The sequence below is a fragment of the Zeugodacus cucurbitae genome, chromosome 4 (genome assembly GCF_028554725.1).
Source record: "Zeugodacus cucurbitae isolate PBARC_wt_2022May chromosome 4, idZeuCucr1.2, whole genome shotgun sequence".
Taxonomy (NCBI): Eukaryota; Metazoa; Arthropoda; class Insecta; order Diptera; family Tephritidae; genus Zeugodacus; species Zeugodacus cucurbitae.
Window position 1 is genome coordinate 34507311 of NC_071669.1, and position 26550 is coordinate 34533860.

The window sequence follows — 26550 nt, forward strand, 5'->3', positions numbered from 1 at the left end:
TGAAAACAAATCATTGTCTTTCTTGCCTAGCGAAAAAGCAGCGAGTGCAACATGCACTTGCGAAATGAAAAAATTAAATTCTGCACTATGCTCTGGCGTAGCGGTAGCACAGCAGAGCTAATCAAAATTTTCATGTGCTACAGCTGTCGCATGTGTTTGTTGTTTTTTTCTTTTTCTTCAGAAATCTTTTCGAAGTATTGCACAGAGCTGTGCAATATACATATGTACATTGAAGTACAGTAGTTTTCCGAAATAACGAATATTCGTTTTAACGAAAACCGCTTATAACGACAAACCAAATTTGTTACATTGAGTACCTTAAATAACGAACATCGGAGATTTGTAAGTACTCGGTTTAACGAACAACATGAAGAAGACATATGAAGAAAGAGAAAAAAATCAAATAACACCGAACCAGAATTAAACATATGTATAACTTGGGCAAATTCAAAAGAAATGTGCAAATTGAAAATATTACAACGTTTATGCTTCATTTCTACACGGTTATATTCTACATGGGTAAAGCCTATAAGCATAAACGGCAAATACTCTACTCGAGGTAAATTCTGAATCAGAGAATGTATAATATTGTAACGGATTTCCAAAATCTGTCGTTTACTCTTAAACTCTACCCTGATTTCGATCACTGGATTGTCAAATAAAAGTCACACATTAATGGCTACACACTCATCTTTATTTATAATTCCTTATAACTTAACACTTTATTACTCAATACTCTACTTTACAACTCTAACTTATAGCTTGTTTACACTTTACTCAACAACTCTCTCCTTAGAATTGTCCTCACTCGACAACTCTCTTATTAAAACTGTGTCTTGCTGCCAGCCCGGCAGCCCTTATATAGTCGATTGCTAGCATGTTATCGTCACTCGAACATTCTGGCAACTACGAATATCGATGTCTAGATAGATCAGGCAAGTTATCGATTTCGATTGTCAATTCTAGTTTTTTCTGGTGCCATTTTCGTTAAAATATAGAGAATGTTCACGGCGGGCTAATGGCCACACTGGTTTGCTTTTCGAAGGAGTACTCGTTTCTATAAGCGAGTTTCACCACAGAATTCTATAAGGGAGTTTCATGTTCAATGTCACATAATCAAAGAACGTATAATAATAAGAAGGAGCAAATGTTAACTCGCAACTTTTTGTGTGCTAAAATATACTAAGGGAACATCGAAAACTCGCCACTTCGAAAGAAAAAAGTACACCACAGCATTAGGGAATTGGGAACAATGATACAAACAGACGCAAGTGATCTGAACAAAACACTGACTAAGGCGCGCGCATTTCCATTTTCCCTATAGCGCAGATTGTAAACACGAAGGAGTTAACGAAATGCGGTTCCGAGCATTTACGTTCGAATCCTGTAATACTGAAACTTTTTTAATAATCTTTTTTTAAAAATATTTTTTGCAGATCTACCTTCACATAGTAATTTCAATAGCATATTTTCTTTATTTTAATAATTATAATATTTCATTAAAATATTTGCTCATCTGCCAAAAATTCAGCAAAACGTTTATGCCAATGAACGCAAATCAGATTCACGCACACATTAATCAATACACATACATACGCTTGTCGTCACTTTTGCCTTTTCCTAGAGTACAGTTGAAAGAAGCAAGTGGGATGATCGATGGTAAGGAGGGGTCGCGGCGAAGTGGTCCCCTAATTTCCTAATGATATATTTATTACTGGATTAAATTATACAGAATTGAACAAAATTTAAGAATTATTTTTAATTCATATATTCTTATTATTGGAGGATGGGATCATGTGTAGAAGTTCACGCAAGTGAGGAAAGTTTTTGATTGTCACTCACTTGGGAGTGGCCAGAAACGATTCTTCTCCACATGGTTCAAGCAGCTCACGACTTCCGGTTTTAGACCAAGTATCCTCTGGGTAGCCAACAGACATCCGTTTGAAGGCGAGCTAAAGTGAGAAGGCGAAGCCTTTGTGCGTAGGGTTTGGGACCCACCACATAAAAACACCCCCCAATGAAAAATCTACGAAAGTATCGTGCGACTTCTTTAACCTGATGCTGGAAAAAATTATAAGAGCTGCAGAGCTAAACCGAGAAGGTACAATCTTCTACAAGAGTGTACAGCTCCTGGCGTACGCCGATGATATTGATATCATCGGAAGCAACAACCGCGCCGTTTGTTCTGCTTTTTCCCGCATGGATAAGGAGGCGAAGCGAATGGGTCTGGAGGTGAATGAGGACAAGACGAAATATCTCCTGTCATCAAACAAACAGTCGGCGCATTCGCGTCTTGGCTCCCACGTCACTGTTGACAGTCATAACTTCGAGGTCGTAGATAATTTCGTATACCTGGGAACCAGCATCAACAACGCGAACAATGTCAGCCTCGAAATCCAGCGCAGAATAACTCTTGCCAACAGGTGCTACTTTGGACTGAGTAGGCAATTGAACAGTAAAGTCCTCTCTCGACGAACCAAAATCAAGCTCTTCAAGTCACTTATCATTCCCGTCCTGCTTTACGGTGCAGAAGCTTGGACGATGTCAACATCAGATGAGACGACACTAGGAGTTTTCGAGAGGAAAATTTTGCGCAAGATTTATGGTCCTCAGAACATTGGCAACGGCGAATACCCCAGACGATGGAACGATGAGCTGTACGAGTTATACGACGACATTGACATAGTTCAGCGAATAAAAAGACAGCGGCTACGCTGGCTAGGTCATGTTGTCCGAATGGACGAAAACACTCCAGCCCTGAAAGTGTTCGATGCAGTACCCGCCGGAGGAAGCCGAGGAAGGGGAAGGCCTCCACTCCGTTGGAGGGACCAGGTGGAGGGCGACCTGGTTACACTTGGGATCTCCAACTGGCGCCGAACTGCAAAGGAGAGAGACAGGTGGCGCACTATCGTCGATTCGGCTATAACCGGCTAAACGGTTGCAACGCCAATCACATACATACATATTCTTAATTAAATGACCCCTTAATATATCAATACTTCGCAATACAAATAGGTATCTAGCATTTATAGAAAACCCTCCGTTGAAACGCCTCTGCCCATGGTGTTGTGTCGAAGGTGTAACGGCGATTTTGCGCGAAGGCGGCGTGACGCTACATTGTATTGTTGTTGAGTTGTAGCAAAATGTTTCAAATAAGTAAATGACCGCTTCCCTTACCCCTGACAACTTTGCCAACAAACGTACAGAAGTGCTCGCATACATATTGATGTCGAATTGTGCGAGTCGACGAGGAATTGACAAAAATGTTTCAAATCGACAATCTAGAGGCAATATCGGCTATGTCGACTATGTTGTCACATTTGTTTCTTTCGCAGGGTTTTGTTCTTGAATTGTGACATACGCTTCTTTTATAGTAATGCAATGTTCGAATTGCCTACGTTTCATGCCGCTGAGTTTCAGCTAAAATAGGCTAAATTGAAAACAAAGGATAAGGGATATGCATTCATCTGAACATTGATTTTCAAGCCTCCACAGAATTTATTCAAGAATCTTTTGTCTATGGAAAGGGCTATGTTGCCACTTTTCACTTCTGATGTGAACAACTTGATCTTTAGCATCGTCGTGAAGAAATAACTTGTGGGCGGCTTGAATATGCGGGGGTCAATGGTTGGTTGACTCTTCAATATTCTAAAATTTAAATTTTGTCATCCTCGTTCATACTGAAACGACTTTTGCTTTACCAGGCGCCCAGAAAAAGAAGTGCGACGCTGAGTTGCGAATTTACGCACTTTACATTGTGGAAGACGCGTTCCTTATGAATGAAATTGTTTTTGTTGTAGCATGAAACATTTAAATGTCTAATTAGAATACCCATGTAGCACAATCGCAAATATTGATCAATCAGGAAGCGCTTGCGTATACGATTGGTTGTTGTTTGTGTAACTTGCGCGAATGTTTAATTTTTTGCATGTAATCGCTAGAATAAATTGTGAAGAAAATATGTCTATATGTTTGCGTATGTGTACATCTCTATGGGCATACTTATGTGTGGAGTAAAGTCGAGCTGTATATGATTGTGATATGCCGTTTACAGCTGTAAATTGATCAGTGGTCCTACTTGTTTGGGACGACTTTATGTTGCAACTTGAAATATTTTGCCAAAGTTCAAATCCCACCCGAAATTCTAAAATTTTATTTTTATTTTTTGTTTTTTTTTTTTTTTTTTTTTTTTTTAATTTTATTTTACTTTAAAATTAATCAGTATTATCTTGATTATCTTTATATTCTCGCTATAAGTTAATTGTTTATTATTACACATTTTTCTAGTATTCCCTAATGCGCATGTGCAAGACCAGCTGCGCAAGCAATCTCTGTTCTCATGTTACTTTATATTGTGGTAAGCACTTCGTTGGATCCCTTATCGAGTGGTAAACTTTTGACAAAGAATGTATAATAATATATAATATTATACATTCTTTGATTATACATTCTCTGGTTAAAAATACAAAAATATTTTATTTGAATCACAATATAAACAAGTAAGGAAGGGCTAAGTTCGGGTGTAACCGAACATTTTATACTCTCGCAATTTATTGATGTAATTTTATAAAGACAACACAATTCGACCCATATATTCGGCATAAAGTTCAATAGAATAACGAAAATCATCATAAATAGTATATGGGGACTGAGGTAATTCCTAAACCGATTTCACTCGTTTTCACCACCAAGATACAATGTATCGAAGACTATACGATCACTTAATTTAATATTACTTATAATTAGGTATATAGGATCTGGGGGAAGTTATGACCCGATTTTTACCATTTCAGGTACAGAGAGAAACTGTTATAAGAAAAAAATTCAGGGGGAATGAATTACATTAAAATATCTGAGGGATTTACCTATATTTTCGGTGAAAAATTAACCTTAGGCACTGAGTTCTTCATGTTTGATATCAGGGGCCTTGAAAAGTCATGGTCCGATTTTGACAATTTTTCCACAAGTGATGTCACAGCTCAAATACAGTATTTGTGTAAAGTTTTATTCCGCTAGCTTCATTGGTTCCTTATGAATACATTATAAAGTGAACGAATCAGATGGAATTCAAAATTGGGTTATATGGGAAGTAGACGTAGTTGTGAACCGATTTCGCCCATATTCCACCCGTGTCATCAGGGTGTCAAGAAAGTGTTATATACCGAATTTCATTGAAATCGGTCGAATAGTTCTTGAGATATGGTTTTTGACCCATAAGTAGGCGACGCCACGCCCATTTTCCATTTTGTAAAAAAATCTCAGTGCAGCTTTCTTCTGCCATTTCTTATGTAAAATTTGGTGTTTCTGGCGTTTTTCGTTAGGGAGTTAACCCACTTTTCGTAATTTTCAACCTAACTTTTGTATGGGAGGTGGACGTGGTTATTATCCGATTTCTTTCATTTTTGGACTGTATAAGGAAATGGCTAAAAGAAACGACTGCAGAAAGTTTGGCTTATATAGCTTTATTTGTTTGCGAGTTATATACAAAAAAACTTATTTGAGGGCGGGGTCACGCCCACTTTTCCAAAAAAATTACATCTAAATGTGCCCCTCCCTAATGGGATCCTATGTTCCAAATTTCAATTTCATAACTTTATTTATGGCTTAGTTATGACACTGTATAGGTTTTCGGTTTCCTCCATTTTGTGGGCGTGGCAGTGGACCGATTTTGCCCATTTTCGAAAGCAACCTCCTCAGGGTGCCAAGGAACATATGTTCCAAGTTTCATTAAGATATCTTAATTTTTACTCAAGTTATCGCTTGCACGGACAGACGGACAGACGGACGGACAGACATCCGGATTTCAAATCTACTCGTCATCCTGATCATTTATGTATATATAACCCCATATCTAACTCTTATATTCTTGGTGACACAAACAACCGTTATGTGAACAAAACTATGATACTCTGTGCAACAGGTTGCGAGAGTATAAAAAGAACTATAATGAGTAGTTATGAATTAATGTTCATAAGTCGGGAAGAAAAGCTTGAATGTCGCATTAACTTTGAAGTACGCAAAGAATTAAAAAATTGATGTTTGTTATTTTTACTTTATTTTGTATATTTTCAAATAGTTTTGAAAGATATTTCGGTATATAAAACAAAGCATTTTAATACTTGTTGGCCGCAATCCATCAACTGCTGTCCCTCCAATTATGAAGATTTGCGCGGCGCTATAATTATTTGCTGAAAGTAGTTATCAGCATGTACATATGTATATGTTTCAGTGGAGCTCTCAGAACAACGCCGAGACAGGCTTTAGATGTTATTCTGTATTTACTGCCTATAGATATATTCTGGCAGGCGGCGAAATCGGCACTTAGATTGAAAGAATCTTCACTACTGCAAATCTGCAATAGAGGACATTCTAGTATACTCGGCAAGTTCCCATTTCTACCAAATATGACGGATTTTCGTAATCCTATAGAAATTAATCTTAACTCCGAACTACACATATCATTCCCTCTAGAGTGGAGTGGGATAGGGGAAAAGTGGACAAAGATTCAGCGATAAGTACAGACGGTTAAAAACTAGACAAACGAGTTGGAGGTGGGATATTCTCAGAAAAACTAGATACCAGAATCGGCTACTGGATCATTGCGGTGTGTTCCAAGCAGAGATCACTGCAATTAAACAAAGCCTTATCGTTCTGTCAAAAAGAGTGTTAGCGACCAGACAAATATTCATATTCTCGGATAGTCAAGCGGCTTTAAAATCACTAAAGTCTCATAGAATAACTTCTAAGATAGTGAAAGAATGCTTGGATTTATTATTGACTATGACGTCATATTTCACGTTACACCTGCAATGGGTCCCAGGACACAGTGACATCCCTGGGAACTGTGTGGCAGATGAACTAGCCAGATTGGGCACCACACTGTAGTTGGAGGCCAATAAAGAGGGAATCTATATACCTCTGGCAACTTGCAAATATTGAATCGATAAACATGCAGTATATACGGCTGAATAACAATAGAAACAAGTAACGACTTGCTCCCTAAGCAGACACACGTGACCAGATTAGAATAAGAGCCGTACTTGTCGCTTATTGAAATTTAAGAGAAATGAAACAAGAAGCCTTGTAGGGGTGTTAACGGGGCACTGTCTGATTAGGAGACACGTCAGCAGATTGGGGATACCTTTCAATGATTATTGCAGAAAAAGAAGAAGAAGAAACGATTACACACCTTCTATGTGGATGTAAGGCTCTGCATAGGAAAAGAATCGCAACTATTGATCGCGGTTTTCTCGATGATGTGGGCGAAGTTGCTCACGTCAAATTGTGTGAACTTTTTTACTTTATTAGGACTACAGGGTGGTTCAATAAAGACTGGATAGTGTGAGGGATCTCAGTCCCAGTGGTATCACAATGGGTCTCCCAAAGGCTTAGTTGCGTCGTTTGACAGCCACTTAACCTAACCTAACCTAGATATCAGAAATGCAAGGGGAATAAATTCTGAATTTCACAGCCTAAATGTGTACAATGTCAGTGATTTTTACAGAAGTGACCACATTGATGCAATAGAAAGTATGCGCAAAACATATAAAATTTAACATAAGTGTGTAAGAGCAAAATACTACTAAAATAATAAATAATAAGCAATCAAACAGAATTTCCTGCTGTAATCCGATGTATGAATGGAACACATTTGCACATTTCAGCACCTGCAACATCTGTATAATAATATCTATACATACAGAAGTAAATCAAATCTTGCAAATTACGTAAAAATGTGTTATTAAAATATTAGCCTCCAGTCCTATGTGGTGACCTGAAACTATTTATTTCGGCTTCAAAGCCATTCCATTGTACCTCCGGATGGTTTTGCATTGATTTTAAATAATACAGTCGACTCTCGTTAATTCGAAACTCGAGGGACTCTTGATATATTACGAATTATCGAGTGTTTGAAATATCAAATGGTTCGAAATATGTGAGAGAAAATAAATAAAACTTCGAATTACTAAGTGTTGGTTAATTTTTATTTATTAATATAAAAATTACAAGAATTAAGAGGTACATTCGTGTAGATACATGTATTCGTAATGTGAATTAATTAATCTTTCGAAAGAACTTTGTTATACTGGTTAGCTTTAAAGCACAATTCTGCTGCACACTGCACAATAACTTTTTTAAGAGAAAAAGTGCATTTCAGGCATCACTTCACTTTCGTTTTGTAGACAGAAGCTTTGTAAGGTATCAAATGAGGATCTTGCTTCCTTAACTGACACCTGTGCCAAAGGTTCCGATGTATCGTCCTCATCTTCATTGTTACTTTGCGTATCTGTCGCAGATAAAATTTCGCCATCGGTTAGTGAACCTGAGACAGCAACATTTTCACCCACTTGAACAAAATCAGAAAAACTCACCCCGCTGATGTCAACTAATGGTTCTATTGCTAAAAATTCTTTTGCGACATCACTCTTCTTCTCACCTTCTTCTACTTTTTCGATTAACTTTTTCTTTTCAGCAATCGTCAAACATTTGTACTTTCTAAGGATCATAACTAACGCTAACTTTTAATCTGCATACCAACGAAAGAGTAACAGTGACTTAATAACTAAACAAACCAATTCGTGAGAATAGTCAAATAGTCAAACTAATCATAACAAAAACAAAGGCTCGTGTATCTTGATACAAGTTTGAACTTGTCGAAAAATGTACTTACAATCTTTCCGCCTCTTCTCTCTGCCACGTTGAATTGTCGAGTGTTGGACGGTGATGCGTTCGAATTAACACGTCGTTTTGTTAAATATCAATGATTTTTTCGTTCGAATTACCAAGTGTATGAAAATGTATTGATTTAGTTCGAAATATAAAGAGATTTAGTAGGGAACTCGTGATAACTTTGAATTATAGAGAGGTTCGAATCGAGTCGACTGTATTTAATAAGCAACTTATTCAATTGTAAATACAGTCGAACTTCCATAACTCGAACTTCTATAAGTCGAAGATCTCCATAACTCGAACATTTGAATAGGCAATAGCGTTTAGAAAACAAATTTCATACAAATTTGCTTCCATACCTCAAACTTCTATAACTCGAAGTTCTCCATAACTCGAACTCTTAAATTGGCAATAGAAGTCAAATTTCATACAAATATTTTACAAAAAATAAAATTTTACTATCGACGCAGAATTTTACAATAGTCCCTATATTTATATGGAGGCGAACAAAAAATATGATATTACACTCATAAATCCTGTAACAAAGGCATATGATACAGACGTCAAGTGCCAAACAATAGCAAAGTGCAACAAACTATACAATCCATATGGGCCCAATAATCATGGTGTACATCCAACGCAGTATATACGAGTTGCATCAATAGGTTTTCCCTGCTAAGCGTTTACACACCATCAGCGCTTTAGTGGCTTTCGTAATCGCGGAGTCCACATGCTTCTTCCACCTCAGTTTTGAATACAGTATTACTCCTAGATATTTTATTTCCTCCACCCTATCTACCGCTTGCCCGCCCAGGGTAATGGTACCCAGGTCTGGTAGCGTTCTCCTCTTTGTAAAGGGGATGATGTCCGTTTTGGAGGGATTGATGTTAAGTCCGACCTTAACGCACCATTTCCAAGCCAGGGTTAAACCTCTTTGGACAATGTCTCCAAGTGTGCTCTCAAATTTACGTCTGGCATAATTACGATGTCATCCGCATATTCCTGACATCGAATTTTTAACTCTTTGAAATCTTTGGTTGAAATGTTTTCATAGAAAAGAACGAAAAAAATGCCTGAAGGCAAACAAAGTGAATACAATATTTGTTTTTCTAGCATAAGATAAATTCAACGGTCCCAAATACAAAAGTACACATGTATGTATAAATTTCCTAACTTCCTCTATACATTGATCGAACAACAAGTGTAATAGTTATCAACCATCCCGCTGCTGTTTATAATTTAAATAAATAAATAAATGTAAATAAGTTAAATACATAAATTATTGAAATATGTAAAGAAAATTAGAAATTCACCCCAGATACAAATTTGCATATAAGTTTGCTGTAGTTAACCTTTCAGCTACAACTGTTGCGAACATACATGGTAATCCATTCATACATACATGCGATGGGCATACAAACATACCAAAAAAGGAACGATAAATGAGTGTACAAATGTTTTTTGTATTTACCATGTATACTATTGGGACATAACCTTACATATTATACTAATACAAATTTCATTATATTAACAGATAATTTAAAACAATTAATTTAAATATTAGTTATTCACATTTAGATTTAGACTTGTTTCTTTTCTTTCATCAATTTCTATATGATCGTATACTTCCTCACTTCCATGTATGTAAATAGTATTTTTACATGCCTAACCAAAAATGTTATTTTCTATTTACTTACCCTATATTCGTGACTCCCATGTATGTACTCGTATATTTTTGAATTCTTACATACATGACCACCAAGATTTTTGTAGGGAGTAGCATATAACATACTCTGATAAGAATAGAACATATTTCCCCATTTATCTGCTGGTATGCAATTTCGTATTAAGTGGACATATTGTTTCGCTCATATTGACATTGCCAATCATCTCAATCAAGTTAGTAAACCATTATACAATACTTGTGAATATACAAATTTTACTGTCGAAAAAATAAAACTATTAATTATGCATTCAAAGTTAATTTCATTACATTTATTGAACCCCACTATGTACATTCATTTTATAGATTAAGTGTATAGAATTTTGTCCAGCAAAAAAGCATGTTTTTCACTTCGATATAAAAAGTTTTTTAGTAAATTCTGTAAAAGGAACACAGAATGAAAATATTTTTTTAGTTATAAATTAGAATTTCTAGTTTTTATTTTCAATTAGAATAACGCATCCAATTTCAAACAATTTTATACAATAAAAGTGAATTTTGTTTCTATTTAAGTTCTGTTCTTAACTTATTATATATATTTATATATTTAAACCGAGTTCCGACAGTACTCATTCACTGATAAGCTATTCATTCACTTCTTTTCAATACACACACGACTATTTTTTAGTAGCTTAAGATATATAAAACTATCTTATAAAGCACACATATAAACGAAGATAACACAACATATTAGCTGGGGATTTGATATAAATTAATGCATATATTTATAAATAGGTGAGTTGGTGCTCCAAATCTTGCAGTCACATTGAAACGCTAATATAGAGTTTTATAATTCAATCTGCGAGAGTAACGACTTATGTAACTTATTCGAATTTGCGATATTTAGCTTGGTTCCCACTACGATTATTTTGCCCCCCGGTAGCCCCCGTTACAACTGACGCCGTTGTGGTTAATGTTTCGCTGTTATTGTTACCAACTGTTGCGTTGCTAACTAGTTGCATTCGCCTTTTTACGACAATTTTTCGTCCCTGCGTAGGTACTAAGGCCGTGGTTGTCACCGTCTTTGTAGTTGGTACTTTAACACTAACCAGTTCATCTGTGTGTGTACTACTGGCAGTACCGTCAGCATCATTCGGTGTGCCATCGGCATCCGTATTATCATCGTCCTGAAAATTTTTAAATTTATTTTATATTTCATTATATTGTAAAAGTAATACTATACCTCCTCTGCTGCATCTTCGCACGTTTCTTCCTCTTCGAATTCAATATTATAACCCTCAGGGGGTTCGACAAGTTGGCCATTTGAAGTGGGCAATGGTATTTCCGGCAAAATAACTTGATGATTTGGCCCATTTCTCTCGTTCATCAATTGTTGCAATAATTGCGAAATGTCTTCGCGCTTACGCGTAACTGTTAAAGTATCAAACCAATTACTTAACTGTTTGATTGGCAGTCTATAGTCTCTAATTGGATCCTTAAAAAAATGTTCTACATATTGCAATAAGTATAGACCACAATCTGTGAAGTTATTTTGCTGTGGCACTTTCACACAATGGCCTGGCATATTATCTTTGTTAAATACATGAGGAGTGGAATCAGGCATTTTCGCCCGATATTCACATGTCAGATAGTCTCGCAATGTTGCAACAACACGACTTCGAGAAGCTCCCGCCAGAGAATCGAAAATCAATATTAATGGCTGTTTAATTGCTTGCGATTTAACTCCGCTACTTGTATTGTTATTAGACGTATTACTGTTGGAAGGCGCCACCGCTCCACTAACTGTTGCAGATACAGCCGATGTGCTTGCACCACTATCAAAATCGCTATCTTCGGATGCTAAATCACTTTCGTCTCCTTCTGCTTCATCACGCTCGCTGTCATCATCACCAACTCCACACACTTCAGCTAACATCGTACTGCTATCTCTTTTAGAGAGTGGTGTAATCGTCGTATTACCTATTTGCAGTGACACCTTTTTTCCTTCTATCAAAGAAATTTACTTAATATTATAAATTTCAAATTTCAAAACAAATATACTTACTTTGTTTCTTGAGTAATTGCGGTTCTACTGGGATATTGGTATCATATGTAACTGGACCTTTCAACGTCGGGAAGCATATAATAGCTAAGAACCAATGGGATTGCTCATTAATAGGAATAATGATGAAGTCCTTTTCAAACAAATTCACATTCTTTGTCCAATTTTGAACACGAGCATGCCGCTTTTGTGCTGCAGTCTGTTTAACGTCTTTGTCGGGGTTATGATGATGGCGTGTCAGCGTTGTTAAACGTTTATAAAAGAATGTACTGAAAATAAAAGCACGTTCCCGCTGTGTCTCTGGTATCACATTATTATGAACCCATTTTAAATAAAAGTCGATTATTATGTCGTTCAAATATTGGTCCGTGGCGAGGCAAAGATAGTCTTCTGTATTAATTGAAATACCACCTTTACCAGGTGGATAAATAAGCAATTGTCTTATTTCGTTAGGGTTCAGTTGGGTTGTGGTAACGGATGTTGTGGGTGCGGTTCTGTAAAGAAAATTTTATTATGCAAATGTGGCTGAATATTTTAAAACAACATACTCGTTAGATTTGTTTGTTATTTGTCTATCAGTAGCTTCCGCACGTTGCAATAGATCTTGAGCATCTACGTCGGAGATCTCGTCGAAAAAATCCCAAATGGATTTTATTACATTGCGTGATTGATCCGAACATGAATTAAATTGTAAAATTATTTTTCGCACTTGATAAGGACCATTAGGTGAAAAATAAGCAGCTATTAAAAATAAAAAACATGATATAAACAAATAATTCAGTTTGAATTTATACTAAGTTATTTACAGCCATCAATTCCCGCGCCGTGGTCCTTCATTTGTAAACTGTTCTTTATGTACTGAGCACAATTTCGTAGGGTGTAAAAACACAACATTGATTCCGAAACTTTCGAAAAATGTGCGATAATTTTTACAACTTCCCTTTTATGTATATGTAAAGGGAAACTATCATTTGGACTATTTACCAAAGGAGCTACCAGGCAAACGCCTTTCGATGTAAAAGTCACCTGTAAACAATAACACCTTTTTACTCATGTATTTTTTGGGTATATCATAACAGCTTACCGGCTCTTTAGGTTCAAAGCGGTATGTTCCTATTCGTACAACTTTGCACTGCAACGCCGTACTTAGCTTATCGGTGCAATTAGATAGATCAGTCACATCATCTCTTTGAAAATCTGGAAATACAAAAATCTTTCATTTATTTCATTTTTCTTTGCAATTTTAACTTTCAATGTAAATATGTGCTATTCACAATGTTATAGTAAATACAACCCCGGTATAAGAAATTTACTATCACACGTTTTTCATTTTTTCATTCGTTCATTAGAATGACGTTTAATGCAGAAGAGGAAATATTGTGGACGTATTGAAAATATATAATTTTAATAACTACCTTCCAATTCCATCGCCGCGATATATATATAACCTTTTTTGCGGAAAATCACACTTTTATATGCATAAAAATCTAATCTAGCAAACAATTATACAGCAATATGAAGAATTTGCCCATGCTCTTTGATTTATCAAATTTTCTGACATTACTTTGATTTTAACTTCGACATTTGTCAGAAGCGACACCTGGCGGTTTCAAATTAAATGAATTCGAACAAGATTAAGAGCATTGCCATATCTAACTATTTAAAAAAATTGCAAATTCCGAAAAACTAAAAAGGTAATATGAGGCCACTAAAGGTCTTTTTTGGAATTTTTTCAAACGATGTTGTATTTGGTACTCTTTTTTTGTTTTTATTTGACTTGAATTTGCTCATTTCTCTAATACCTGAGACAGACATGTAGTATACATTGTAGTATGCTTCAGAAACCATATGTGTATCACCGGTTTTCCGAATTTTGTTTGAAAGCAAAATGGTGTTCCGTACTACAATAGAGTTCTAGAAACCATTGAAATTTTGTGGTGTTGTGAAATATATTACAATGGATTGCATTGAACACACCGAAAGCTTTAAGCTCTTCTGCCACAGTCATATGTTTTCTGACATTTTGACATACAGAAAATAAATTAAATTCAAAATTAATTATTATTATATATTGGACAATAATATTTTAAGATTGCTTGAAGTTATAACTAAGTCAGGATCAATTTTCCTGCCTGTTATTCATAATTACATTTTGCTTGAATTTATTTGTATCAGCTGTTGAATGTAAACATAGTACAATATACTACATGTGTGTCACTATGCTGATTCATGGTTTCTAGAGCTTTTATTGTAGTACATATAATAGTATGGAAACCATATCTGTCTTAGGTATAAATGAAACAATATAAAACTTTACACAAATACTGTATTTGAGCATTACTTGTGGGAAAACTGTCGAGATTGGACTATAACTTTTCAAGTTCCCTGATATCGAACATGTAGTGCTTAAATGTAATTTTTCACCGAAAATATCGGTAAATCTCTCAGTTATTTTAATTTAATTCAAATCCAATCTTTTTCTTATAATTGGGTGTCTCTGTACCAAAAGTGGTTAAAATCGGGTCATAACATCCCTAGCTCCCATATACCTTATATTCGGATTATCAAACTTCCAGCGGGCTTTATATCGCATATATCGGTAAATATGTGATATATCACAGCAAAATTAAGTGTACCTTGGTGGTTCAGGAATTATCTCAGCCCTCATATATTATTTATGATGATTATATGGGTCAAATTGTGTTATCTCATTCAAATGTCATCTATAAATTGCGAGAGTATAAAATGTTCGGTTGCACTCGAACTTAGCATTTCTTTACTTGTTTTTAGATATCGATGTAGAACTGATTATTATCAGGATAGGTATTTTTAGCATCGCATATTCGGGTCGGCTTTAGTATAGTATCACCCGATTTCACGGGGGATTGTGCATATAAACAAAATTGTGCAAAAATTAAAATGATTATTTAAAGTAAATTTAAACGAATTGATATAAAATAAATATGTAGAAACAATGTACACAGCACATAAAATTTGTGAAATTTTCAACTTGCGAACTACTTTTCAAATGCGAATATCTCGAAAACTATAAAAACTCCTCTTTCCAACGATATCGGGGGATACTATACTAAACTTTCCCGAATATTCTATGTTTGTACTTATGTAAATATGTAACCAGTAATGAAAGTAAAAAAAATCGTGTATAACACATAAACTAATTTATCTAACTCACCTGCGTAAATTGTATTTTCATCTAAATCTGGCATGGATTGTTCAAAAGTCAATGGCTCGTAATTTTGTGTTTTAAATGCTGAAGAATTTGCAGCATTAGAAATTGCAGAAAACTGTAAATTGAAATTGGGGAAATACTTTGACTTGTTACATAAAATCATCATGCGTTTTGTGCTTACCGATCCTGGTGCCTTGTTTGACGATTCATCATCATCCTCCTCGTCACTACTTAGTGTAAGAATTACAGGCTCCACTTCGGCGGTTCGGCGTCCACTACGTGTTCCGCGTCCGCGTGCAGTGCCGCCAAGTCCGCCACGACCTCGTGACGAAACACTACTACCTGTGCTACCGTAGGAACTTGGCGCATTTTTAGCTTGAGAGCGAGCTAATGCGTCACTGCCTCGCCGTTTATCACCTGTCACGACATCGCTGTTGCCAATCGACTTTGAGAAATTCGTGTCGGCTGTCGTTGAAGCGTTATTATTTCCTAAGTTCTTAACACAAGGAACTCGTTTCGGTGGATCGAGAAAAACTCGTTTACAGCGTTCACATTTAGCATGATCGTACCCGCTGAAGCCGCAGCTTTGACAAACAGCAAGAAATCCTTGTATAATTTTTCGTGGAACATCCTCTGTTGGGTTAGTGGATGATGCAGAGCTGTTTTTGACAGTATTTGCTGTTACATTACTGCTATTTCCATCTTTATGTGTCGATTCATTAACAACTGCGCTGGACGTTTGAGCTGGGTTATTTGTCAAATTTCCATAAGTGTTTGTTATTGCTGTCTGACCAACAGTTCCTTGTGGCACATTTGTACTTCCGGCACTACCCCCTGAAGAAGTATTAGTTGTTGGTAAATTGTTGCCACCCATTGCATCCTGTTGTCTATTCATTTGCAAAGTTTGTTCAGCACGAGAAATTAGTTCGCTGGCGGATTCCTGGACCGAAAAACCAACCGTTACAACAAAATCTATATTTGCACCGGGATTTTCTACACATTGTATCGTTGTCGAACTATCAAAAGGGACACCTACTTGTTCAAGCAAATCTTGAACGGTGCACGATTCTCGCGGTAAGGTGAATGTAATGAGCCGCTGTTCACCTGACACGAGTATAACCAACATTTTGGCACTGTTTCTATCCTTTTCTGCCATCTGGGTATTATTTCTATTCTGCATAACATGTTGCGTATGAATTTCGTAGTTATTATGTGATGTGCGATGTACCGCGGACGACGAAGTTGTCATTGTCAGCGGCGCTTGAGATTGTTGAGTCGACTGAATCGGTTGAGGTGCTACTCGTGCAACCGGGACTATTACAGGGTTTCCTGAAGAATGCGACGGTAATATTTTATTTGAAGATGGAGGTCCGCTTGCCCGTATTGGTGTCTTCATTTGCAAAATAGTTGTTGTAGTTGTACTAGATGAGGCAGGGTTGGGATTATGGCGTTTGCGATATTCAGCTAAAGTGATACAAGCTCCGTTTTGAGTCCGCACTAAACGTGTATCATCCTCCTCTTTGGCAAAATAACTGGTTAGAGTAGTACCTACGGGATTAGCAATATTGGAGGTCGATCCAGTTGGTTTTTGTTGATCCTTTTTTACCACAACGGCTTGAATACTATCTTCTAAATCTAATTCATAGTTGCCACTGCTACCCCCACTATTGCTTGAGTTGTTACCATTACTCACATTCGCACTGGAGGACACTAAGGGAGTACGAAAACGTGCCCCAACTATTTGTGTTGTACGCTGTTGCGCCTGCGATGTACCTGTCACTAATTGCATCTGTTGTTGGTGGTTATCACCAATGTTGCGATATATATGCTTTACTTGTCCTTGTTGGTTCAGAATTGTAATATTTTTACTCATTGTATTCGACATAAGTTGTTGCGATGGAGATATTTGCTGTTGGGTTTGTAACTGCTGGGGCTGTTGTTGTTGTTGCTGCTGTGGTTGCACTATTGGTGTGGATACTTGTGTGCTTCTACCAGAGATTACAGCTCCTCCACGTGCTCCACGAGCCGCTCCACGTGCTCGTGCACCTCCTGCTGCTCCTCCTCTAGGCCTAGTTGCTCGAGGATTTTGTGGGGACTGCATTGGTGTGGCTACTGGAGGTCGTACAGCTCGACCTACTGTAGAAACAGGCATACGTGCGATTAGAGTATGAGTACTCCCAATAGTACCACCTCCTCGTGGTGATTTATTACGAATAGCCCCACGCATAACACCCCCACCCGACACCCCTGTACTCATAGTTGAAGCTACCAAATGTTGTTGCGGTGTTTGCTGTAATGCCATTTGGGATTGCTGTTGTATTTGGGGTTTCAACTGTTGAGGATTTTGAACACTAGTTGTTTGAATGGGATGAAATACAACATTTTGTTGTGCCGCTGTTTGTTGATGTTGGTGTGCCGCTTCTTGAGGTGAAGCACCTACTCTCGTCTGAACTAAACGTGCTGTCGTGTGAATTGGACTAGTAGTGGGTGTAGCTTGTAATTGTATGTGCTGCTGTTGTGGATGTTGCTGATGCGTTTGTGGAGATTGCTGAAGAATGGTTTGAGATTGAGGTTGTTGTTGTTGTTGTTGAGTATACAATACACGATTTGTATTATAAATAATACGTTGCTGTGGCATTGATTGACGCATTATTATTTCTGGATGTTGTGGTGATTGAATTAATACCTGTTGACCCGATGGTTGTTGTAATATAACATGTGCATTATTAAGCATCTGGAATAAAATATAGAAACTCAATAAAATAGTTGTATACAATATATTTCAAAATTTAATAATTGTAATAGGTATCTTCGACCCAATTTTGGAGTCGTTGAAGTCATCTATCGAGAGGTCCAGGAAACAAGCTGTTTCGATGGGATCGGACCATGGTGAAAACAGTGTTACATGATTAGATTTCAGCAGACATACAAACATTTGGTTAGAGTCAGCCTGGAATTCTCTGCAGACATATGTGCGGTAATTTATGGCTAAACAAGTAAGTGTTTAATTTACCACAATATGGCGTAATGGCGATATGGCCAGCCTTGTCTTTTGAAAATTTGATTTGAAAAATTTTCACATAACTCTACATTCAACAGTAAAAGCTACAATTTTCAAGGAAAGTTAATGATGAAACGAAATTGTTTCCTTTATATCTTACTTGGGTTTGTTGATTTTGTGATTGTTGCTGCGTTTGCATTCGATAAACTATTTGTTGAGTTTGCTGTGGTGCCTGCATTGCATGTTGCTGATGTACAATTTGCTGTTGCTGCTGCTGCTGTTGCTGATATTGCTGCTGCTGAACATGCAACTGTTGTTGTTGTTGCATCTCTTGCTGCTGTTGCTGTTGTACTAAGGAATTCGGTTGTAATATTTGCTCGGTGGTATAATACAATTGTGGTTGCTGTTGTTGTGTCTGTTGAGCCAATTGGTGGTGATCCTGCGGCAATTGTTGGCTTTCATGTACATAATGTTGCTGCTGTTGTTGATGATGATGGTCATACATAACTTGTTGATGTTGAACTGGTTGTTGTTGTTGCGAGATTTCATCTCCTATTATATATTGAGTAGTTGCAGCTGTGGGCTGTTGCTGATATTGTTGCTGTGCTGGTACATTTGTAGTTTGATAAACTACCTGCTGACCTTCATTTAACATTAGTTGATCATCCGGCAGGAGTAATTGCTGAAAATATTTTACATTTTTTGTAAATCCCAAAATAAATAATATTATAAACATAATGCAACAACAATGCCTAAATATAAAAAGTAGGAACAGATATTTTGACAATTATTTAATACGATATATATCACATAAAAACGTTGTTTAAATTATTGAATTATAAAACATTAACGTATTGTTAATTCATGTACAAATGTGCTCAATACAAGATAATAAACAGAAGGGTTGGTATATTTCTATCTTATGCAAACTATACTCTCTACATGTGAATAAAGTTAAGAATAAACACCTCTTCTATAAAGTTCGAAAATATATAAAATAATTCTTTTTACTATATTCAGCACTAGGTATTTAAATTAGTATTTATAAATGATGATTATTTCTATTTATTTAAATTTATAGAAATAAATAAGTGATAAGTAATAATATAATATTATTAATTTCTACATATTATTATAAAAGTATCAACCTGGGGTCGGTTATGGCTACCGACGCCAACATCTTCACTAGCAACATGAACAACTTGGACATCTGCGTATATCTGCTTTAAATCTTCCAAGTTTTGTATTTGGTAATATTGCGCCATTTGGGGCCTCTCTGTAAATTAAGGTAAGGAAATATATATAATATATGTAAGGAAATATATATATAAAATATTATATTGAATATATTTATCAAAGATAATACGAATTTCCATTTCAACCTAATTTAACATATTTTCCTTACTATTAATGGGAATTGAAAACAAAGACTTATACAACATAAGCTAAACAATTTTTTTTTATATTTAAATCGAATCAATTAATTTCTTCTCATAAAGGATTTTAAGTCATTTGTTATTTCTTAGTTCAATCCAAATATAGAGTTTTGAGTTATTTAGATGATAGGGTACATAAAAAACTTCAGTTTAATGACCATCTAATTACAAAAGCACCTACAATATTATACATACTTTACTAAATAATATGAACTTAGATGAAAGTTAAATTTACAAATGCAATAATAAAAGTATCTTCTTCAATCTAATAGATTCAAAAATTTAATCCTATGAAGTATATATTTTTATTTTAAAACAATTTTTACACCAAAAAGTCTTAATTTTAACTTGCATATTTAAAGAAATTAAGTCGATATTTTTCTTATACAATATATCACTAAGGATCAAGTCTCGGAATTTAACTTCATTTTATGATGCACTATCAGAAGCATTCGGTTTTATGTACATATACGACCTCGGCTTATGGACAAATTTATACACAACCACTACATAAACATCCACTAAACTTTTTCTACATTACACAATATAAATTACGGAAAACTCACATTTAATGGCACAATATCGAACTCAAAAATAAATTTTTGCAATGCCAATAGTTTTCTACGTTGTTTTTAAATAAAACTCATTTCGTTAAACTCCAAATATCACTCCGAAATTGAAATTAAGTTTCACACAAAAATTGCTTTCTTCTTGCGAGAAATCAAATATGGCGTGGAAATGGAGTAAACTACCTCGCACCGCACCGCGACGAATGACATTTTCTGTTGAACGTTTCCGAAATTTCGAACTTCGAAAACGCGTACAAGGTAGCCACTGCTTTTTCATCACAGCGCCACCTACGCGGCAATATCATTTTGACATTATCTTATTTCTTCTTCATTTTCGTATAAACAGGAAAATGCAACCGATTGTCATATGACATTTCGAATCGTTTGTTTTGGCACGAAAAGTGGTCCCACTACAACGTTTATATGTTACGAGTAGGAAATAGAGGTACCCCAAAATGTTATTTCTTAATACTGAACTGCCGTGGCAATACATTTCTTTTAAAAATATATATATCAGCAACACAATATTCTAATTATTATTCCTTTTCTTTATTATTAATTTTTTTTTTTAATATTTTCTGCGAAATAAACAAAGATTTTTCACAAGTAATTGGCCAAAACTCAACCCGAAACGAACGTCAGATAGTTTGTGTATATATGTTCACAATGACGTTTATATTGACAGTTGTTTCTTGTTGATTCTTGTTTTTAAATTTCCCTTTTGTTTGTTATTCTTTTTTTATTCCTGTAATGTTGCCACTGTGAATTGTATTACCAATCCAAATTATAATGAACATATGTGTATAACACGAAACAATTTCAACAACTGTAAATACCTAGGGAATTCTTCTAATTTTTATATCTTTATAATAATAGTATACTTATACTTATTGATCAGTACTTAGATACTTATACTTATTGATCAGTACTTAGATCAGAACATTTGAATTGAACAAACAATTAAATGTAATGTTAAATAACTTAAATAAATACTTAGTAAAATTTTTATATTTTTTTTATTATTTTCAACTAAATAACTAAAAAGTCATGGAAAAGTATAAATATAAATAATTATTTTATAGGGCTGTTTATTGTAGATAAAATTGCCAAAAAATTCAACTGTAGTTTATTTGTTAATATTTAATAAAGTCTTGCGTGTAACTAAATATACTAAGAATAAAATATCTAAAAGATCTTTGAATCATATATAATTTATATAATAAGAAAATATGCGAATTATAGATTGTACAACAAATATTGTCAAAAGTATTCAGTACGGCAACCGACTGAACTGTCATTCATTTACTTTGTAAGTATTGAATTCGTTTGGTCGAATTTAATCTAAATGACTCATTTGAAAATTACTTCTTTCTAATAAAACTTCGTTTCCAATTATTTTATATTCGCTAACATTGGATTTTTTAAGTATTAAAAATGTTTTCTAGTGGACCAAACTATACAAAATTGAAAACAAATCTCCGTCTAGCTTTGAACCGTCTTAAATTGCTAGAGAAGAAAAAGGCAGAACTAGCACAAAAGGCTCGTAAGGAAATTGCCGACTATTTGGCTACAGGGAAAACAGAACGAGCACGAATTCGTGTAGAGCATATAATTCGGTAATTTGGTTAAATAGTTTATTCAAATATTTGTTTAAATAATTTTTCTTACCGAAAAGTGAGGATTATCTTGTGGAAGCTATGGAAATTATAGAAATGTATTGTGATTTGGTGCTTGCGCGATTCGGTTTGATTACACAAATGAAAGAATTAGATGATGGAATAGCTGAAGCTGTATCTAGTTTGGTTTGGGTATGCCCTCGATTACAAAGTGATGTAGCGGAGCTCAAGGTAATTTCGGACATTTTCATTACGAAATATGGTCCCCAATTTGCGGAGCATTCACGCACTGCGACTGGAGAACATCATGTGTCCGGAAAACTAATGAATAAACTTCAACTCCAAGCACCTCCGAAATTGCTTGTTGAAAAATATTTAATTGAAATCGCAAAAAATTATAACATTGAGTATGAGCCAGATCCACAAGTTATGCAAGAAGAAAACACAAATGGTTGGTGAAGTTACATGGTTGCCAATTTGATTTACTTATATGTATTTTTATTTAACAGCTGAGGCACAAGCTCATTTGATTGATTTATCTGATAGAAACAACCTTGGAGGTGGTGGTGCAGTAGGGCCACCCCCACAAATGGGGTTCATCGGATATCCATCACTTCCACCTTTGCCTGACCCACCAGCTGCGAAACCATTTAATTACCCACCACCATATGGTCAAGGGTCTCAAACTGGTGGTGTTAGTGGTGTTTCAACCAACGGACCATACCAACAACAACCATTTTCTTACAATATACCACCCACACAATCTGGTTATGAACAAAAGGATTTAAATACATCATTCATAAATGTAAGTATATATTAATATATTAAACATTTTATGAATGTAACAAAACTGCATGAAATTTGGTTTCTTTTTGCTTTTATAAACAACTTACTATACGGCCATAACACATTTAGAATGAATTAACCAATGATCTTTCATCAAAAGTAGCAGAAGGAGGAACTTATAGTATTTGCAACGAAAACAGTCCTGATGAAAATATTTTGGTATGATGATTACATACATGCATTTGATTGAATACATCGCTTGTTTTGTCAAAAAACCTCATTGAGTTTCTTTTACCCATTATTGCTATTTTAATATCTGTTCCGTGATCTATTTATTTGTTAGTTTTCTATTCCTTCTATTAACGTTAATGTTATTTGGGTAAACCCTATTAACACTATTAGTCTATTCATATTATTACTAGTGCAAGTTTAAATGTATATTTATGAAATGGCGTACATATCCTCATAATATTATTATTAATTGTGACTGTTGATGTATTCTAACTATATGGAAGACATCAATAATTTGCTATGCTTTTTGAATGATTATTTTTTGATTTTTTCCTATAACCAGCGTCCTAAACCATATGATGATCCCCCACCGCGATATACATCAATTAATCCTTTTAATATGCAGGTAGTTTTTTCTTTATTATTTATTTATTTTTTTTTAATTTTTGCCTTCGAAATTCCAAAATATATTAATATATAAATATTAATATAAGCTTATGCCATTTTTACCTAAGATAACGTATTTCAAATAATTGAAGGATCACATGTAAATTACATTTAATTTCAGGACGGAAATAAACCAAAACCGCAGCCACGACAAAAATTGCCGCAACCAGGTGCAAGTGCACCACCAGCTTCGTCAGACATACCAAATTTGCCGAATGTTCCTCAGGAAATGCCTGATATGACGAGAGATGAAGAAAAACCTAGAAACACCGATAATGATGATATAGACTTTGACGATTTATCACGTCGTTTTGAAAATTTGAAAAAACGCAAATAAGTGCAGTCTTCTATATGCCTATTATATATATTATAGTTTTGTATAAGTAATTTTTGTCAAGTTAAATGTTATTAATATTATTACCAATATACATATGTATATGTGTACATATGTATGAATTTAATCATTAATTTGATAACCATTCATCTCATTTTTAATACCCAGATTTAGTGTGCTGAGTATGTATAGTTTAAATCCAATGTTCAGAACGTAAATATTAAACAAATATGTAATTTACATACAGTGGAACTTCTCTAACACGAATCACCATAATCCTCAAAAAAATTTCCAGTTATGGAATTTTCATTAAAACATTAAATTTTTGGAAAAGAAAATTTTGGAAAATATAGATTTATACCCAGTTCTATTTATTTACTTCGCATAAAGTTTTATGGACATACGTTAAAGCATGTATTCTGTAATTTTGTTTGTTGCATTTTGTTATTGTTTGGCTTTTGACGTCTGTATCCCATGCCTTTGTTACATTATTTATGCAACCCATAAGTATAATATCATATTTTTGGTTCACCTCCATACAATATAGAGGGAATCTTTAAAAATATTGCCTCGATAGTAAAATTTTAAATTTTTTATTTTCCTCTGGTCGAAAAGTTCGATTTATGGAATGAATTTTGTATGAAATTTTACTTCTATTGCCATTCGAGTTCGAGTTATGGAGAACTTCGAGTAATGGAAGGAAATTTGTATGAAATTTGATTTCTAATTGCATATTCAAAAGTTCGAGTTATGGCGATCTTCGACTTATAGAAGTTCGAGTTAAGGAAGTTCCACTGTATTTTCAATAAATATATATGATAACCTTAAACGTGAATTTTAATCTTAAAAATAACGCTGCATATTGATTTGTGTGTTTCCTATTCTAAATTACATTCGGTCACAGCCGTAATTGTGAAGTTTTAGAAATTAAATGCGTGACTCAGTAACAATTTTTAAAACATATATTATAAAACTGATACAATTAAAAAATTTCTTCGCTCTCCACAACTTCCTTTAACTCGATTAGTTCAACAAGTCCTTTGCCTCTGGTTTCATTTCGTATAAGGTCGTCGATAACACGGTAGTTACCAGGGTCTATAAATAATGTCATATGCAGTATAGCATCATCCCATTCTTCATGTTCAACTTTTGTAGCTAATTTGCTAACAGACTCTTTCAACCGATTGCCTCCTTCTTTGCCAGCAAAAGAAACACGGAGCTTCATGCGTGAACGCTCTAATGGTATATGTTCACGGAGTAACTTTATAGCATCTAGTGTCTGTTGCTTTGTATTTTTGTTCATTTTAACAGAAAAGTGAGCATCCTTTAGTGACTTTTCAATAATGGTTGCCGGATAGGGACGACGAGTCTCAGGGTTAACACATAATGCTGCCACACTGTTTATAATGCTATTTAATTGGGTATCTAGAACAGATTGTCGTTCCTTCTCAGATACCTGGAGTTCTCCTTTTGCTAGAATCTCCTTGCATACTTCGGTTTCATCACTTTTTCCAAATGCCTTCATTAGTTCTTCTTTTTTTGCCGCTTGCCCTTTGGACACATTTGTGAAAACTGTATGTGTCTGAAGAACTTCGTCAATATCCTTTTCTCTGAATACAGAAATGAATACAATAAATAAGTTCATTAGGGATAAACAAAAAACTTACGTGTTGCTACGCCAGGATAGGACTTTGTTTTTGTAGCAAGCAATTTCAAATCGTTTGCCACCTTTTTTCAGCCTTACAACTGCTACATTTGTTAGACGTATCTGGTTTGTTGGAGTAAAGATTTTCGACATAATGATTTATATTTCAATTTTATTTTGATATAATAAAAAAATTATTTTATGTAGAAATTATTAAAAAATTATTTTATTCTGTGGCAAAAATTATGAATAATACAAATATGCGAAATACGAATGTCAAAAAGAAAGATATATCAATATACCATGGTGCAGTATATTTCATAATGGTGAAATCACCTATGAGTTACTTAGTCTGTAATTACACACAGAAACTTTTGTAGTTCTTTATCGGCAATTTGCTTGTGCGTTCTCTCGGGCAACTTGTTGCCGATACGATAAGTTTTTCAATGTAGTGAAAAAATTCCTATGCATAAAGATGAAAACGTTATAGCCGGTAAATTTGAAAATGATTGATGCAAATAAACATGGTTTGTTAAACTTTGTTTTTCTTTTCAAATCTCATATTGAAGTATGCAACAAATGAGTAAATACAGGGTTGGCTCAATCTGAAATCTGTTGGAAAAGTTATTAATCCATCGAGGTGTCAACTGTGACTTTACCATTTCCAATATCTAGCATCTGCTTCATCAATCGCAGTTTGATCTTGTTGCAAAAACACTTGTATGTGAGCCCTTAAATAAGCGATTCTTTGTGTGCCGTTCTTCCAAATTTACCAACTTGCATGTCTGGAGAATCTTCTCTATAGCGCTATTTTTGACGACTTTTCAAACTGGTGCTTCGTTGATTTGCAATTTAGGAGTAATTTCAAGGCCGAATGCTGAGAATGTATAACATAGAGAA

The 26550-nt window shown here is 35.0% G+C and overlaps 3 protein-coding genes across 8 annotated transcripts; 1 reads left to right on the forward strand and 2 right to left on the reverse strand.

Moving 5' to 3' along the window:
• Positions 1-11094: 11094 nt before the first annotated feature.
• Positions 11095-21247, reverse strand: LOC105216578 (uncharacterized). Of its 3 annotated transcripts, none has more exons than XM_054228749.1 (11): positions 20589-21247; positions 19735-19862; positions 18747-19268; positions 15767-18319; positions 15589-15700; positions 13480-13592; positions 13202-13421; positions 12944-13136; positions 12399-12889; positions 11577-12337; positions 11095-11520 (listed from the first exon to the last, which is right to left on the reverse strand). In XM_054228749.1, exons 2-11 carry the CDS (start codon positions 19849-19851, stop codon positions 11218-11220), a joined length of 5385 nt encoding a protein of 1794 aa, XP_054084724.1. In that variant the 5' UTR covers positions 19852-19862; positions 20589-21247; the 3' UTR covers positions 11095-11217. The 3 variants fall into 3 exon arrangements, with proteins under 3 accessions (XP_054084724.1, XP_011189450.2, XP_028898926.2); XM_011191148.3 differs by having other exon boundaries at positions 11577-12340; positions 20589-21246; XM_029043093.2 differs by lacking the exon at positions 19735-19862 and having other exon boundaries at positions 11577-12340; positions 20589-21246.
• A 651-nt stretch (positions 21248-21898) lies between these two features.
• LOC105216576 (IST1 homolog) lies at positions 21899-24062 on the forward strand. 4 transcript variants are annotated; one of them, XM_011191142.3, is made up of 6 exons: positions 21900-22207; positions 22267-22658; positions 22717-23012; positions 23123-23212; positions 23568-23630; positions 23793-24062. In XM_011191142.3, the coding sequence occupies exons 1-6, from the start codon at positions 22026-22028 to the stop codon at positions 24006-24008; spliced, it is 1239 nt and encodes a 412-aa protein (XP_011189444.2). In that variant the 5' UTR covers positions 21900-22025; the 3' UTR covers positions 24009-24062. The 4 variants fall into 4 exon arrangements, with proteins under 4 accessions (XP_011189447.2, XP_011189444.2, XP_011189446.2 ...); XM_011191145.3 differs by lacking the exon at positions 23123-23212 and having other exon boundaries at positions 21899-22207; XM_011191144.3 differs by lacking the exon at positions 23568-23630.
• Positions 24063-24945: 883 nt separating this feature from the next.
• Positions 24946-25937, reverse strand: LOC105216577 (ribosome maturation protein SBDS). Its single transcript, XM_011191147.3, has 2 exons — positions 25673-25937; positions 24946-25615 (listed from the first exon to the last, which is right to left on the reverse strand). Exons 1-2 carry the CDS (start codon positions 25801-25803, stop codon positions 24988-24990), a joined length of 759 nt encoding a protein of 252 aa, XP_011189449.1. The 5' UTR covers positions 25804-25937; the 3' UTR covers positions 24946-24987.
• Positions 25938-26550: the final 613 nt, after the last annotated feature.

What these genes read in the sequence shown, in the direction of transcription:
- LOC105216576 (XM_011191142.3), top strand. Translation starts at nt 22,026, where the DNA reads ATGTTTTCTAGTGGACCAAACTATACAAAATTGAAAACAAATCTCCGT. An exon ending in CGTGTAGAGCATATAATTCG is followed by an intron (nt 22,208 to 22,266) that starts GTAATTTGGTTA and finishes CTTACCGAAAAG; the next exon opens with TGAGGATTATCTTGTGGAAG. An exon ending in TAAATACATCATTCATAAAT is followed by an intron (nt 23,013 to 23,122) that starts GTAAGTATATAT and finishes TAACACATTTAG; the next exon opens with AATGAATTAACCAATGATCT.
- LOC105216577 (XM_011191147.3), bottom strand. Translation starts at nt 25,803, where the DNA reads ATGTCGAAAATCTTTACTCCAACAAACCAGATACGTCTAACAAATGTA. An exon ending in CTATCCTGGCGTAGCAACAC is followed by an intron (nt 25,616 to 25,672) that starts GTAAGTTTTTTG and finishes TTCTGTATTCAG; the next exon opens with AGAAAAGGATATTGACGAAG.
- LOC105216578 (XM_011191148.3), bottom strand. Translation starts at nt 19,851, where the DNA reads ATGGCGCAATATTACCAAATACAAAACTTGGAAGATTTAAAGCAGATA. An exon ending in GTAGCCATAACCGACCCCAG is followed by an intron (nt 19,269 to 19,734) that starts GTTGATACTTTT and finishes AAATATTTTCAG; the next exon opens with CAATTACTCCTGCCGGATGA. An exon ending in CACAAAATCAACAAACCCAA is followed by an intron (nt 18,320 to 18,746) that starts GTAAGATATAAA and finishes ATTTTATTCCAG; the next exon opens with ATGCTTAATAATGCACATGT.